The sequence below is a fragment of the Hippocampus bargibanti genome, linkage group LG04, assembly GCF_051943395.1.
Source record: "Hippocampus bargibanti isolate YZ-2025 linkage group LG04, ASM5194339v1, whole genome shotgun sequence".
NCBI lineage: Eukaryota > Metazoa > Chordata > Actinopteri > Syngnathiformes > Syngnathidae > Hippocampus > Hippocampus bargibanti.
The window spans coordinates 971,132-988,164 of NC_142737.1; the positions used below are offsets into that span (position 1 = coordinate 971,132).

Here is a 17,033-nt window from a genome sequence, read left to right on the forward strand (position 1 = left end):
ATTTTCTCTGTAGCTCTTTCGATTGTTTCTATTTAGAATTGTATTTTATTTATTCTATTTGTGATTTTATTTATTATAGTACATATGCTTGTCTGTGACTGTAAAGTGTCCTTGAGAGCTTTGAAAGGCGCGTAAAATAAAATGTATTATTATTATTATTATTATTATTACAGTGACAAAAAAGCAAATAAAAGCTAACACTAATACTAAATAAACACAAACACTAACCCCTAACCCCAAAGTAACCCTAACCCCAAACCCCCCGAACCCTAACACTAACCCTCACCGTAAATCTAACCCCAACCCCTAACCCTAACCCCCAAACCCTAACCCTAACACCGAACAAACTTTCCAAAATTTTCCAAAACTTTCCAACACCTTTCCAAAACTTTCCAACACCTTGTCAAAACTCTCCAAAACATTTTCAAAACTCTCCAAAACATTTTCCAAACTTTCCAAAACATTTTCAAAACTCCAAACTTTCCAACATCTTTCCAAAACTCTCCAAAACTTTCTAAAACATTTCAAGACTCTCCAAAACTTTCAAAAACTTTCCAAAACTTTCACAAACATTTCCAAACCCTTTCAAAAACATTCCAAAACTTTCCAAACCCTTTTCTCCAAAACTTTCCAAAACTTTCCAAAAACTTTCCAGAACTTTTACAAACATTTCCAAACCCTTTTCAAAACTCTCCAAAATTTTCAAAAACTTTCACAAAAATTTCCAAACCATTTCAAAAACATTCCAAAACTTTCCAAACCCTTTTCAAAACTATCCAAAACTTTCGATGAGAAGGTTTCTTCAGCCGTCATCTGTACAACCTGAGAGTAGGGACCTATCATAGCTGTGTCCGGCGCCACTAGGTCTGGACATTAGGGATATATAAATGGGGCCGATACGACCAGTCAGACTTTAGTTCGCTGACGAAGTCTCTTGGATAGGAGGCGAAACGTCCGAAACCTTCACTTTTGTACAGATGACGGCTGAAGAAACCTTCTCATCGATGGACCACTCCTGTACGACTGAGAGCTTACACAGACGTATCCAAAACTTTCCAAAACTTTCACAAACATTTCCAAAACCTTTCAAAAACTTTCCAAAACTTTCCAAAACCTTTTCAAAACTTTCCACAACCTTTTCAAAACTCTCCAAAACTTTCCAAAACCTTTCCAAACTCCCAAAAACTTTCCAAAACTTTCCAAAACTTCCCAACACCTTTTCAAAACTCTCCAAAACTTTCCAAAACATTTTCAAAACAATCCAAAACTTTTTCAAAACTTTCCAAAACGTTCCAAAAGATTCCAAAACTTTCCAAACCTTAGCATTAACCTTAACATCAACCTTAACCCTAACTCCTACCCCCTAACACTCACCCCTATTCCTAAAACTTAACCCATAAGCGAGATAGGCGGTCGCCTCAGGCGCCATCTGCTGGAGGGGCGCCGCCACGCCGTGATTGCTCAGTTGGCTGTTGTCATTGAATTGTATTGGGGGCGCCGGGATGTAATCTCGCCTAGGGCACCAAATTGGGTGACTTAACCCTAACCAAAACCCAAACCCCTAAACCTAAACCAAACACTAAGCCCCTAACCAGCTCACGCCCTCCCTCTGTAGTCCTCCATTCCCCCCAACCTGAGAGCAGGGTCCTATCATAGCAGAGTCCGGCACCGCCATGTCTGGACAGTAGGGATATTTATATATAGAGCCGAAACCACCGGTAAGACTTTAGTTTGCTGACGAAGTTTCTTGGATAAAAAGCGAAACGTCCGACACCTTCTAAGAAGTACAGATGACGGCTGAAGAAACCTTTTCACCGATGGACCACTCCTGTACGATTGAGAGCTCACACAAGACAGATTTATTTATTATAGTACATATGCTTGTCTGTGACTGTAAAGTGTCCTTGAGAGCTTTGAAAGGTGCTTAAAATAAAATGTATTATTATTCTTATTATTACATTTACAGTGACAAAAAAGCAAATAAACGCTAACACTAATACTAAATAAACACAAACACTAACCCCAAAGTAACGCTAATCCTAACCCTAAAATTTATCTCAAAACTAACCCTAACCCTAAAACTTAGACCAACCCGAACCGTAAGACTAACCCGAACCCCTCATCCTAACCCCCTAACCCTCACCATAACTCTAATCCTAACCCCTCACCCTAACCATAACAAACTTTCCAAAACTTTCCAAAACTGTCCAAAATTTTCCCAAACTTTCCAAAACTCTCAAAAAATTTCCAAAACCTTTTCAAAAACTTTCTAAAAGATTCCAAAACTTTCCAAACCTTAGCATTAACCATTTTGAAGTAGTTTTGGGACACTTGAAGTCATTTTAATTTGTGTTTTGCATTGGACAAAAAATATCAGCCTGCGTGTTTTGGCTATTTTAGATGCTCTCAAACGTTATTTCACTTTGAATACGCTTCTGAACGTTATTGCTACGCTGGCTGTTTTCCTACTTTATTGGAGGTATGAGACTTACCAAGCGTCTGCGCTCTCCTGAGGCTGGCCAACGAGGCGTTGAGGCGGGCACATTCCTCCCCGTTGGCGCCAAACTTTTGAAGCAATTCGCACACTTGCTGTTCGCTCATGTCGAGGAGGCCTTCCAGCGTCACTCCGGCGGGGCTCATGTCCTGCCACACCCAAAATCAACACATTTAACGTTCCAACGTGCTGGAAGCCATCAACAAGTTGAATGAACAGTACGTCTGTGTAAACTCTCAGTCGTACAGGAGTGGTCCATCGAGGAAAAGGTTTCTTCCGCCGTCATCTGTACTTCTTTCAAGGTGTCGGACGTTTCGCTTCTTATCCAAGAAGCTTCGTCAGCAAACTAAAGTCTTACTGGTAGTTTCGGCCCTATATATATATATATATATATATATATATATATATATATATATATATATATATATATATATATATATATATATATATATATATATATATATATATATATCCCTACTGCTTTGATAGGTCCCTGCTCTACGTTTGGGGGGGAGCAGTGGAAGCTAATCTGCCGGAAGCTAATCTGATGACTTCTTTTGTCCTGTCTGATTATTGCCTGTCTGATGATTGGCCCTGATTGCCCCATTCGCTCTGGTATTACATCATCAGCATGATTAAGCCTACGTGGTAACGACTTAAGAAGTCTGTTGTAAGCACAATTCAAATTAAACCTTACCCCACCATGGCGATTTAGTGAAGGGTTTTGTTGTTTTACAAAAATGGCTTCTTTTACTCATCTTTCAAACCATCTATTTTCTTTCGCTAAGATTTTAACCTCACTATCGTCAATTGACTACCGCTGTACATTAAGGATATATATATATATATATAGGGCCACAGCACAGCACAACATTAGTTTGCAGACGAAGCTTTTCGGATGAGGAGCAACGCGTCCGACATCAATTTAATTAACAGTGTATATTTAACATTTTTGTTTTGATGAACTTGGCTTTGCAAAATATATTTTAATAATAATGATAATAATAATAATAATAAATGTCTCCACTGTGAGACTAATAAAGGCAAATTAAATCCAATCAAATTCAATAATAATAATAATAATATTAATAATAATAATAATAATAATAATAATATAAAATTCAAATCACCCGTGGACACTTTACAAATTTCCAATTAAAAGAACAAGAAACACCAGAGCAATAATAATAATAATAATAATAATAATAATAATAATAATAATAATAATAATAATAATAATAATAATAATAATAATAATAACATTAAAAATAAATAATAATAATAATAATAATAATAGTAATAAATAAATAAATAAATAAATATACTAGTAATAACAATAATTATAAATTTGCCACCACGTTAAATATTTCTATTGGTGGAGAGAAAGTACGAAGAAGGATTAGCGGCTAATGTGCACACCTTATCGGCCTGCTCTCTTTGAACGCCATTTTACAATAATAATAATAATAATAATAATAATAATAATACATTTAATTTCCAAGCGCCTTTCAGAACACACAAGGACACTTTACAATTAAAAGAACAATACACAGAACAATAAAACCATAAATAAATGATAAATAATAAAATTGCTGATTTTATTTGTACTTTAAAAAAAAATTCAGCTACTCTAAACTAATTTGACATTTTTTTCCATCTAATCCACCGCCCGGATGATTAAAAAAAAATATTTTTTAACCCTGCAACAGAGACAATAACTTGAGCTGCTATACCTTGGAACACTCGGCCATGCTTCAAAAAACACACACACAAAAAACATCATCTGGCTTCCTGCCACCAAATATTATTTTCTTTCTTTTTAACTTTCACGCTGACGTCGAACTTTGGAATTTGCACACCTGCGTGACTTCCTTCCTCAGGTTGACGATTCGGAACCAGTGGCCGAGACGAGGGAAGTCGTCCAGCTCGGCGCCGCGCTCCTCCGACGCCACTTTGCGCTTGCACGAAAGCTGCCGGCTGAAATACTTCACCAGCTTGCCCTGACCAAACAAACACAACGTCAAATAAAATGAAAAAGACAAAAAAAAAAAAAAAAACATGGGCAAAAACAAAAATATTGACATTTTTCAAAGTATCATAAACAAATGTGACTGTATATTTAAGAGTATTACATTCACATCTAAGCTAACGTTAGCTCGCAGTACATTAAAGTTGACATGCAGGGGAAAAAATATTTGTATTTATAATTTAAAGTATAAAAACAAGTATAATGTATAGTACGAACTTAATTGGTTCCCAGAAAGTGTGTGTAAGGCAAGAAGTTCGTCTGCCAAACATTTATTTCCCATAAGAAAACCATTAAAAATGAGAATAATCCGTTCCCAGGTCCCCATAAAATATCATTTTCTACAAAATAAGACATAAAACGACGCAAATTATAGCTTATTTTATGTATAATAAATGTGCTATTGTCAAAAAAGTCAAAGTCAGCTTTGTTATCAAATATTATATTGTAATAAAAGAAATAACTGTACTGTACGTATCTGAAAGTATTACGTTCACATCTAAACTAACGTTATCTCACAGTACATTAAAGTTGACACAGGGGAAAAATATTTACATGTATAAAGTATAAAAAACAAGTATACAGTACAGTGATACTTTATCATACGAACTTAATTGGTTCCCAGAAAGTGTAAGGCAAAAAGTTCGTCTGCCAAACATTAATTTCCCATAAGAAACCATTAAAAATGAGAATAATCCGTTCCCAGGTCCCCATAAAACATCATTTTCTACTAAATAAGACCTAAAACTACACAAAATAGACCTTATTTTATGTATAATAAATGTGCTATTGTCAAAAAAGTCAAAGTCGGCTTTATTGTCAAATATTGTATTGTAATAAAAGAAATATACTGTACTATACGTATCTGAAAGTATTACGTTCACATCTAAGATAACGTGAGCTAGCGGTACATTCACGTTGACAGTAAATTTTGGTCAATATTTTCTGTAATTTTGCTAGTTTGCCTTGCAAGCTACCGCAAAATGATTATTTGTGCATAAATATGTTTTTTATGAAACTTTTGAGACTTTTATGTCATAAAAAAATCATTGGCATTGTTTAACTCACAGTGTGAACTTAACAGCAAAAAAAGATAATTATTGAAGCAATACAGCTTTATTCATGTCGACAAAAGTATGGTTTTACTGGCATTGTAGTGCCAAGGAACTATGTTGGACTGACATTAAATTTCCAAAGATTTCCCTCTGTCCAAGGGTATGGATCGGATTGGAACTAGATTAGCCTTTATTGGTCTCGCAGTGGAGAAATTGAATTTTCACAGCAGCAGTTATGAAAGGAAGAGGAAAGGAAAGAAAGAAGTAGAAAAACAAAATACAGGAGCTGCTGTAAAGGCAGCCACTGTTGCGGCGCCATCCTGAAGTCAAAACAACAACAAAAAACTAAATAAATAATAAGACAACACAAAGACACAGAGTCATTCAATCTTCAGCACTTGCTGTACCCTCTTTGTGACATGAAGCAGCATCTGCTCCAAGCTAAATGTTGGTAGGTAGCTAGCTAGCCAGATAGCTGCAGACATCACCTATTATTTGACTGTTTTGTGTGGATTTTTATATACAGGTAAAAAATAGTGGTGAGAATGAACTAGGTTGAAATTCGTTGAGGAGCGCCATTTTGAAAAATTCCGTGTTTGTTATCAGACATCCATCGGCAATTAAAAATCATGATTTTTGGCAACGTTGTTCAAGTTTTGATGAAGTTTCAAATTGCCCTGTTGCAACATGAGCCGAATAAAAATGTGTTATGCCAAATATGTCCTGTTCTCAGCTCGCTTTTATGACTTTCACATGACAGCGAGACCTGAAACGACTTTATGGCGCCAATACGGTGCGCTTAATGGTGTTTGTTACTACGTGGCGGGGCGTCGAGGGGTGCGCGCTCGCAGGTGCTTTTATTTTCTTTCTTTACTTTATTTTTTTTCTTTCAAAACATCCGCCGAGCGAGTTTATGGACTGGAATGACCGTTCCCAAACAGAAACAATGACAACAGGGCGTATTATGTCATATAGTGATACCTTGGCTTACGAACTTCACTGGTTCCCAGATAGAGTTTGTAAGGTGAAAAGTGTGTATCCCAAAAATTAATTTCCCATAGGAAACTATTAAAATGAGAATAATCCGTTCCCAAGTCGCCATAAAACATCATTTTCTACTTTTCTAAGCCTTAAAACTACACAAAATATACCTTATTTTATGTATAATAAATGTGCTATGGTGTTATAATTAAAGAAATAAACTGTAATTTATAATAAAGTCAATTTATTCACCTTTGTGATGGTCATTGATGGCTTGATGGAATGGATAGCTTTTTGCATAAAGTGTCTCAAGGAGCTCTGTGTAATACATCTTGGAAGTTGTGATATTGCAACAGATGCAGGCAGACACACTAGAAACTTCATTAATAGCCGGTTGCTTGTATGTTCTCTTCAAATTTTATAGATAGCTTGTGCGGGTTATTTGTGGAGCCTGATTGATGGGATATTTTAACCTTGCAGTCTACACTCTGCCTTTGAACTATCAATAAAGTTGAAACGAGTCCAAATTTCACTGTGTTTTCTATCCATTTTTTCACCATTTCACTTTTTTTTTCACTTTTAAAAACATTAATTAAAAAATAACCAATTAAAAAACAGAATACAATGATACCTTGGCTTATGAACTTAATTGGTACCCAGACGGAGTGCGTAAGGCAAAAAGTGTGTATCCCAAAAATTAATTTTCCATAGGAAACCATTAAAATAAGAATAATCCGTTCCAAGGTCCCCATAAAACGTATTTTTTCTACTTTTCGAAGCCTTAAAACTACACAAAATACACCTTATTTTATGTACAATAAATATTCTATTATATCGTAATGATAGAAATAAACTGTACTATATAAAATAGTCATTTTATTTACCTTTGTGATGGTCGCCGATGGCTTGATGGAATGGATCGCTTTTTGCATAAAGCTCTGGGTTGTACATCTTAGAAGTTGTGGTATTGCAACAGATGCAGGCAGACACACTAGAAACTTCATTAATAGCTGGTTCCCTTGCTTGTATGTTCTCTTCAAATTGTACACATGGCTTGTGCGGGGAAATGTAGATTTTGTGAGTATACTTTTCCCACCTCCGATATATTCCTGTGGTCGCCTTGCATAACGAGTAAGAGGAGGAGGGGAGGGTGTCTTCCTGGAGGGAGGGTGTAGGGGGGGGGTGTTCCTTTCTTCCTAATGTCCACCTGCAGAATACAACTTGCACCCCCCCCCTACCTTTATTTTTTTGCTTTTTTCCTCAATTTACTGCTCTGCACTGAGTTACGCAATGAAAGACAGCAAGAAGCCACTTGCGCGCACACACACGCACGCACGGACGCTCGTGCACGCTCACTTACTCACCTCGAGCGTGCGCATCTCCTTCTGCGTCAAGTCATTGGATGTGGCACATTTGGTCCTCAAACCCTCCAGGCTGGAGATGCTGATGTCGATCATGTTCTGCACCAGCTCGCACTGCTGCAACGCTTTGTGCGCGCTGGCGCTAGCCGCAGCACGCGGGCCGGTCTCGTCCTCGCTCATCGTTCCCATCCACGCGCACACGCCTCTCCGCTCACTTGTTGTTCTTAAGGAAAAAAGGTCCGTAGAGGTGGCAGGAGGCGTCGCGGCGCGGCGTGATGAGCGACTCCATCACCGAGGATGATGATGCTGATGCTGCCTCATCACAGTGGTGATGGAAGAGGAGGAGGTGGGAGAAGAAGAGGAGGAGGTGGTGGAGGAGGAGCTCGCAGCGAGGAGAGGATGGCGGCCGGCCAGTCGGCCGGCAGAGCGTCAACGACGATGGACGCGGATGCTCCAAGATGGAAAGCTGGAGGGGAGGAGGGGGGGCTTGCTTTTGGGGTGTACCTCAATGCGGTTCAAGGCGATGAGGAAGGAGGCGGTGGTGCGGGGTACTCCCCCGTCATGTTGGCCGTCAATCAAAGGCGAGCTAATATCGCGAGATCACCCCCCCCCCCCACACACACACACACACACACACACACCTCGCCGCAAGCGGGTGTTACTACGTCGCTCGCAAGATAAGTCCGACTACTTTTTGTATAGCTAGCTTTAGGCTCGCTAGCTTCAAGCTAGCGTTCAAACATTTTGGAACCATTTCCAACAATTCCTACTTTTCGCTCTTTAGCTCATCCAAAACGCTTCTATAATATCTAAATAAACCCCCGAATTTAAATTGTGTTTGCTTCTGCCCATTCGAAACATATTCATAACTCATTTCGAAAATATTGTACAGGGTGCTTGTCATTTGCATGTTTGGGGGCTCAGCTAGTCGGGGGAGCATGACGTCATGGAGAGAAGGGAGGACCCGGCAACTAGTAGTCCGCGAGAGAGCCTGAGTGAAAAGCATGAGCGTGAGTTGTGCCACCAACATCTACGGGATGAATGTGCTAACTTCTATATTTGCGTAATAAAAGCCTGACCGGATGTGCCAGCGACTGTGCGCATCCTTTATTACGCCGAGGGGCATTACAATATTTACATTTAACAATATATTGAAAGCGTTTTTTTTTCACCCTAGTTTACAGACGCCCAGCCCATATTACCGGAATAACTCTTCCCATTGGCTGTCTGTTGTGACGTTGCTACGTCTTTTCCGGTTTGTGTCTCGCGCGGCAAACACAGCAAGGAAGTTGGAGTGAACGTCAAATTCGCCGTTTTTAATTTAAACAATTAAGTAATGGCCTCCACCTCGAAAACACCGCTGCAGTCCAGAAACTTACCCTGGTAAGCGAGACGCGGGTTCGGCGAGCCAAATTAAAGGGATTGTCGCAAGGCCTGGTGAACGTCGCGCTCAGCTCATTTCGGCTTGTCGCTACATGTTTTTAATCGGCTTCCGTTCATGCACGTAACATTTAAAATCTGGCGGAGGGTAGAAAAATTAATTTGAAACGGAACGTATTTCAAAAGCCTTCGCGTTTCCTTAGCTCAGTGCTGTGCAACTCGTAAAATAAAAATAATTATTTTTGTCATGATTTTTAAAAATCGGTTGTTGTTATTATTTAAGTCCTCCTCGCCACTAGTTGGCGCTACAATGCGGCCGTTTTTTGAAAATGTTATCAATACATTCAAAATCAAGAAGTTGTGATTTTATTCTTCAAAAAGTCGGCTGAAATGTCATCGTTTGAATTCTAAATAATGCTATGGTCTGTGATCAATTTTTAAGGGGAAACAATTGATCCAGAGATCTTTCCTCAAGCAGGTAAACGTCAAAATACTCCAAGTAAACAAACAGGGAGATTCCACTTCAAAAGTGGATTAGGGATGTGACAACATTTTTCAATAATAATTCATCACACATTTTCTAATACCATATTAAAGTGCATTTAAATAGCTTTTAAATGATGTATAGATTATTTAGATTATATAGTTTCAAAATATGAGGGGATTTTCTGGCTGTAATTACACAGTAAAAACAATGAAAATCTGTGAGCGAGTTCTTTGTTACAGTTTAGATCATAACTTTATTATTTTTTGGCAGATCTTAACGAGTAAGGCACCATTGGAAAGCTTTTGAAATTCTAAACAAGAACAGAAAACACAAGAAAAGATTCAAAATATAAATTAGCAAAATCAACGGCCGAATGATCCAAAATGGCAGAAATCCAAAATGGCTGTCACTGAATACTAGCAAAGAAAATTGTGAGGTCTATAAATGCTTCTTTTTGCTTGTAACTTGGCAGTTATGAAGACAAATATATATTCTACCACTTCTATGAGATATAAAAATACAAATTCCTCACCTTTATAAACTGTAGTGTTAGCAAAAAGAGCATCAACTTCAATCCATTTTCCCCCGTTTTTCGTTTTCGTCAGAAATCCAAAATGGCTGTCACTGAATAGTAGCAAAGAAAATTGCTTGGTCTAGAAATATATATGCTAATGCTTCTTTTTGCTTGTAACTTGGCAGTTATGGAGAAAAATATATATTCTAGCACCTCTATGAGATATAAAAATACAACTTCCTCACCTTTATAAAATGTAGTGTTAGCAAAAAGAGCATCAACTTCAATCCATTTTTTTTCTCGTTGTCGTATTGGGACATTTCAAGAACCAGCGTGGAGGGGAAACGTGTAATACGTCATCATAAACTGCATCGCTTGGAAATTCCCACCAAAAACCATGACGTACTTCACAAAAAATGCAATGATATATGACTACAAGTACAGAGTGCGCTCGCTTCACTGGACAAAAACAATTGCGGTGGAATATAGCGAATTGTAGCGTACCTACAGATATCCGTCATTTGTTTTAAACTGTACCGCTTGGCGCCCGTATATTTCTAGGGTGGAAAAATACCGACCGCAGAAACTAGACGAGCTGATCTCACACAAAGACATCCTGACGACTAGTAAGTTAAAAGCTGGCGAGCATGAATAAAATGACCATTTTGTGCGGTTAAATAACACGTAACCGCATTATTTTACAGTCCAGAAGTTTATCAGCGAGGACCGGTTGCCACATCTTCTCTTCTACGGTCCCCCCGGGACGGGCAAGACGTCCACCATCTTAGCCTGCGCTAAACAGCTGTATAACGGCAAAGAGTTCAATTCCATGGTTCTGGAGGTACGTCCTTCCGGTCGACAATTGCCACTCGGCCATTTTCTAACCTGGCGACGGCGTTGCAGCTCAACGCGTCGGACGACCGAGGCATCGATGTGGTGCGAGGGCCCGTTTTGAGCTTCGCCAGTACCAGAACCATCTTCAAGTAAGATGGCGCATGCGTAGTTAAGACGTACTGTTTTGATCTTGTTTTTTTTTTTTTTGACTGACAGAAAATGCCATTTTTCTTTTTATTAGCTTAGTTACAAGCTTCACTGATTAGCTTCCCGCTAACTATGTTGCGTGGAGCTACCACAATAGAGTAGCAAGATCTCTTCACATTAACTCATTCACTGGCTAGCTAGTTATCTTTTTATCGATTTAAATTACTTCCGGGTTGAGTGAACGCTGGCGCGTGTGGCTGCCGCTGCTCACCCGCAGAAAAACCTATCCTGTGACTGTAAGGTGACTTTGAGAGTTTTGAAAGGCGCTTAGGAATGAAATGTATTATTATTATTATTATTATTATTGTTATTATTATTATTATTATTATTATTCACTTTGCTGCTGTGAAATGGAAATTTCTCCACTGTGAGACTAATAAAGGCATATCCATCCATCCATTATTGTCATTTGCCAGCTGTTTGCTATCTATTAGCTATCTCGCTAGCTATCCACTATCTAACTGGCTGGTTATCTAGCTGGATGGCTATCCAGCTAGGTCTCTGTTGGCTATCGATTGGCTAGCTAGCTCGCTAGCTTTCTATCTATTTGAGTTACTTCCGGGTTGAGCGAACGCTGGCGCGTGTGTCTGCCGCTGCTCACCCGCACAAAAAAATATCCTGTGACTGTAAAGTGTCCTTGAGAGTTGTTGTTGAAATGTATTATTATTATTATTATTATTATTATTATTATTGTTATTATTGTTATGAGTGAGCAGTTCCCAATGTCGTCTTTGAATTGTCACATCTGCGTCTTCAGAAAAGGCTTCAAGTTGGTGATCCTGGACGAGGCCGACGCCATGACGCAGGACGCCCAGAATGCATTGCGGCGAGGTGACTCAGGGGACCCACCCATGTCGCCGGTAGTGCGCCGTCTCGTCCCTAACGTGTCGAACGTCCTTGCAGTGATGGAAAAGTACACGGAGAACACTCGCTTCTGCTTGATCTGCAACTACCTGTCCAAAATCATCCCGGCGCTGCAATCTCGATGCACGCGCTTCCGCTTCGGCCCGCTGTCGCCCGACCAGATGGTACCGAGGTTGCAGCACGTCATCCAGCAAGAAAGGTTGGATTGGATAAGCCGTTATTTGTCTCGCAATGGAGAAAAGGACGTTTCGCAGCAGCAAAGTAATGACAGGAAAGGAAGAAGTAGGAAAAACAAAATACAGGAGCTGCTGGAAAGGCAGCCACTCTCGCGGCGCCATCTTGAAGTCAAAACAATCACAAAAAAATTAATAACCAATAATAATAACAATGACTTTCATTTATAAGTACATTTCAAAACTCTCAAGGTCATTTTACAGTCACAGGATAAGTTTTTCTGTGAGTGAGCAGTGTCAGCCTTCCGCGCCAGCGTTCACTCAACCCGGAAGTAACTCAAACAGATAGAAAGCTAGCTAGCTAATAGATAGATAATAATAATTATAACAATGATAATAATAAAAATAATACATTGTATTTATAAGCGCCTTTCAAAACTCTCCAGAACATAGCTAATAGCTGTATCGCTAATAGATAGCTACATACCTAATAGATAGCAATTAGATGACCATATAACAAATAATAATAATAATACATTTCATATATACGCACCTTTCAAAACTGTCAAGGTCACTTTACAGTCACAGGATAAGTTTTTTCTGCGGGTGAGCAGCGGCAGCCACACACGCCAGCGTTCACTCAGCCCGGAAAAACTCAGATAGAAAGTTAGCTAATGGGTAGCTAATAGATAACTAGATAGCTAATAGATAGCCAGCTAATAGCAAGATAGCCATCTAGCTAGCTAAGTGTCTGGCTACCAACCTAGCACTATTAGCTAGCTAGCTAGCGATCTATTAGCTATATTTTAGCTAGCTAGCCAGCTCTCTATTTGAGGTACTTCTGGGTTGAGTGAACGCTGGCGCATGTGGCTGCCGCTGCTCACCCGCAGAAAAACTGATCCTGTGACTGTAAAGTGACCTTGAGAGTTTTGAAAGGCGCTTAGAAATCAAATGTATAGCTGTATCGCTAATAGATAGCTAGATACCTAATAGATAGCAATTAGATAACTATGTGAGAAATAATAATAATACATTTCATTTATACGCATCTTTCAAAACTCTCAAGGTCACTTTACAGTCACAAGATAAGTTTTTCTGTGAGTGAGCAGCGGCAGCCACACACCCTTGTTATTATTATTATAATTGATTTTATTTTATTGAGACTCCGATACCCATTATGACTATACAACTTTATCAAGGCATTATTTCATAATTTAATTTCGATTTTTAACATCCAGTATTTTTCATATCCAGCGTCGACGTCACCCCAGATGGAATGAAGGCGTTGGTTACCTTGTCGTCGGGCGACATGCGGAGATCCCTCAACATCCTGCAGGTGCCCTTCACCTTCTCCGCCAGTTGGCCGTTTCCGAGTTTTGATTGACGTTTCTGTGTGTGTTTGTATGACTAGTCTGGTGAGGACCACAAACATTTTATACCATACGTCGTGAGGACATTTTTTGACAAGTGAGGACCTTTTGTCGGTCCTCACAAGTTTGTCATTCTAACGGCTTGTAGAGGGTCTATATATGCATCTGTTCAAGTTTCAGAGAGGTCCTCACAAATTCACCAAAAACGATTTTTTTGTGTGTATTTTCACTTCACTCGCATACACACACTTTTTACTCACTGTGTGTGTTCATGTGTGTGTGTGTGTGCGTGGTTAATGACCAGAAAATGTTCATACCGCAAAAGGTAAAACGATACTTTAACCAAATTCACGACAGGGGTGAGGACTTTCAATGTACCCATTCAGAGTCCTCACTCCTGCTGTTATTTAAGTTTCAAGTTTTATTTCTTTGTTTTTAAAGAAGCTGAAGTGGGAAATGTTTAGTGTTCAAATGGAACACAAGTTCTTTTCTAAACTTAGCAGCAACGGTGGTCTTCACTCCTTACCTGGAGTTATTCGGACCTCACAAATCGATTGAAACAGAAATGTGTGTGTGTGTTTTCAGAGCACTAGCATGGCGTACGGCCGCGTGAGTGAAGACACGGTTTACACGTGCACGGGACAGCCGCTGCGCTCGGACATCGCGAATATCCTCGACTGGTCGCTCAATAAAGACTTCACCACGGCCTACAAGCGTAAGTCAAGACAGAAAAATATACGAAATATTCACATGACATATTTTTGGTTCAAAAAAAAAATATGTACAGTGGTACCTCAGCTTACGAACTTCATTGGTTCACAGAAAGTGTGTGTAAGGTGAAAAGTGTGTCTTCCAAACATTTATTTCCCATAAGAAACCATTAAAATGAGAATAATCTGTTCCTAGGTCCCCATAAAACATAATTTTCTACGACTAAATAAGCCTTGAAACTACATAAAATATACCTCATTTTATGTATTATAAATGAGCTATTCTATTGTAATTAAAGAAATAAAGTTGTTTTATTGACATCGTGATGGTCGTTGATTTAGTTCTTGATGATATCCGAGTGTTTCCCGAAAACTAGTTCGTATGCTTTCAGGGCGATAATACCCTAACTCACACTGTCCCCTGCTAGCTACTTTCCGTTCATCCAAATCAACAGACCGTTGCTTAGACAAGCACCTTTCAAAACTCTCAAGGTCACTTTACAGTCACAGGATAAGTTTTTCTGCGGGTGAGCAGCGGCAGCCACACGCGCCACTTAAATAGATAGAAAGCTAGCTAGCCAGATAATAGAAAGCTAGCTAGCTCATAGATAGATAGCCAGATAGCTAATAGACAGAAAGTAGATAGCAAATAGATAGCTATCTAGGTAGATAGCTAGAAAGCTAGTATACACATGATGTAATGAGAACCATTCAACTACAGGTAAAATAGTTCGATTGCACGTTGCATTAGCATTTTCTGATTTTTTTTTCCTCATATTTTTAAAAGCTTAACTCTTTCACTGCCAGACGATGTGCAAAAATGTGTCCAATCCGGTGCCAGGGTTTTTGTCATATTCACTCCAATTTCAGGACTCACAGAATATTGAGTTTTAGGATGACATAAATATTCAGTGCAGCATAAGTAACCTTAGACTCTCTTTCATCAGGAAAAAAAGGAGTTAATTCCTAAATGATATGGGTCTGGAGTTATCTGAGCTTGAAATGGGGGCAGCTGTACAAAATGCAATATAATACATTGAATTTTTTTTTATTTTTTTTGAAGGTTTGTAAAAAATAGTTTCAACATATGCGATCAAGGGATGAAAATTCAAGAAAGGCGGGGCTTGCCGAGTGACATTTCTTGTTTGAACTTTGACCTTGATGCATCCGCCAGAGATCCTGGAGCTGAAGACGTTGAAAGGTTTGGCGCTGCAAGACATCCTCACACAAGTGCACCTTCTCATCCACCGAGGTACGACTCGCCCTCACTTTTAGTCGCGTTTGTTGACAGTCGACGAGTGGAACCGCAAACGGCTTCAACGCGGCCTTAAAAACGCCGTTGGGGTTGTTTTTTAAAATTCAAGATGGCCGAGGCAAGATAGACTAGACAAACTCGGCTAGCTAGATTAGGCAAACTCGGCTAGACAAGCTAGCTAGAATAGGCAATCTCAGCTAGGCAAAATAGGCTAGCTAGGCTGGGTAGGCTAGGGTAGGCAAGCTAGGCTACACAGGCCAGTCAATGAAAAAAAAATTGTTAGCGACATAGAAATGATGAATATCTTCACTTTTCCCTTGCGCGTGTGTGTGTGTGTGTGTGTTGTCAATCATTTGAAATGAATTTCCTGACCCGCCAGTGGACTTCCCGCCTTCGGTGCGGATGAATCTGCTCATCAAGATGGCCGACGTGGAGTAAGTCAACGCCATTCGAAGAAGAAGAAGAAGGCGATAAGTTAGCGGCGTCTCGCGCTAACCTGCCGCTTTGTTTTTTGAAGGCATCGGTTAGCATCGGGCACCAATGAGAAGATCCAGCTGAGCTCCATGGTGGCGGCCTTCCAGGTGGCTCGCAACCTGGTGGTCAGCGAGGTCCAGTGATGGCGCGTCCGTCGTCAGTCCGTCCGACTCCTGCCAGGCTGCTTCGCGTTAGCGCGAGATCACCAAGGTGCGCGCAAGTCAAGTTTTGTGTTTAAATAGGACTTGAGCACATTTTCTTCATCTTTCCAGATTGTCAAAAACGTCATTTTTTCTCAACTTGATTGAATTCAATGGATCGTTATTTACCCACAATTCCCCTCACCAACATTTTACAGTACTTTTTTTTTTACAATTAGCAGGTGTGCCTTAATTTTCTGACCATTTAAAAAAAATATATATATATACAGTGATACCTTGGCTTACGAACTTAATTGGATCCCAGACAGTGTGTTAGGCAAAAAGTGTGTATCCCAAAAATTAATTTCCCATAGGAAACCATTCAAATGAGAATAATCCGTTACCAGGTCCCCATAAAACATCATTTTACTACTTTCTAATTTTCTAACCCTTTCCCGACGCACTTTATATGTCGATATGTAACTAAAACCAAAAGTCATGTTCTGCATTTTTAAAGCAAAATATTTCATTTTATTTGGTGAACATGAAAACATGATTTAAAAAATTAAACAGAAAAAAAACAGAATAGCTTTAAAATGGAGATTTAACACAAAAAAATACATCTTGTTTTATTTTTTTTTTAAGTAAAACCATTTCAAACATGATATTTTGAAACAGGTTTTTTGTCATGATTTTCCTCAGCAAAAT

General features: G+C 39.3%; 2 protein-coding genes across 4 annotated transcripts in view; one reads left to right on the forward strand and one right to left on the reverse strand.

The window, feature by feature from the left end:
• ksr2 (kinase suppressor of ras 2) overlaps positions 1–8,106 on the reverse strand; it is a 57,523-nt gene extending 49,417 nt beyond the window's left edge. For both annotated transcript variants that reach the window (XM_088993414.1, XM_088993413.1), the window contains exons 1-3: positions 7,921–8,106; positions 4,354–4,494; positions 2,493–2,643 (exon numbers count right to left, since the gene is read on the reverse strand). In XM_088993414.1, coding sequence (XP_088849540.1) covers positions 2,493–2,643; positions 4,354–4,494; positions 7,921–8,106 — 478 coding nt within the window. The remainder of the gene's footprint in view (positions 1–2,492; positions 2,644–4,353; positions 4,495–7,920) is intronic.
• Positions 8,107–8,214: 108 nt separating this feature from the next.
• rfc5 (replication factor C (activator 1) 5) lies at positions 8,215–16,990 on the forward strand. 2 transcript variants are annotated; one of them, XM_088993423.1, is made up of 11 exons: positions 8,215–8,498; positions 10,860–10,924; positions 11,003–11,139; positions 11,202–11,281; positions 12,097–12,170; positions 12,243–12,402; positions 13,631–13,712; positions 14,332–14,461; positions 15,631–15,708; positions 16,091–16,145; positions 16,229–16,990. In XM_088993423.1, the coding sequence occupies exons 1-11, from the start codon at positions 8,215–8,217 to the stop codon at positions 16,326–16,328; spliced, it is 1,245 nt and encodes a 414-aa protein (XP_088849549.1). In that variant the 3' UTR covers positions 16,329–16,990. The 2 variants fall into 2 exon arrangements, with proteins under 2 accessions (XP_088849549.1, XP_088849550.1); XM_088993424.1 differs by lacking the exon at positions 8,215–8,498 and adding an exon at positions 8,572–9,300.
• Positions 16,991–17,033: the final 43 nt, after the last annotated feature.

Excerpts from the sequence above, each read along its gene's own strand:
- rfc5 (XM_088993423.1), top strand. The coding sequence starts at position 8,215 with ATGATGATGCTGATGCTGCCTCATCACAGTGGTGATGGAAGAGGAGGA. Across the intron at positions 8,499-10,859 it reads ATGTTGGCCGTCAATCAAAG|GGTGGAAAAATACCGACCGC; the intron begins GCGAGCTAATAT and ends GTATATTTCTAG. Across the intron at positions 11,282-12,096 it reads AGTACCAGAACCATCTTCAA|AAAAGGCTTCAAGTTGGTGA; the intron begins GTAAGATGGCGC and ends CTGCGTCTTCAG.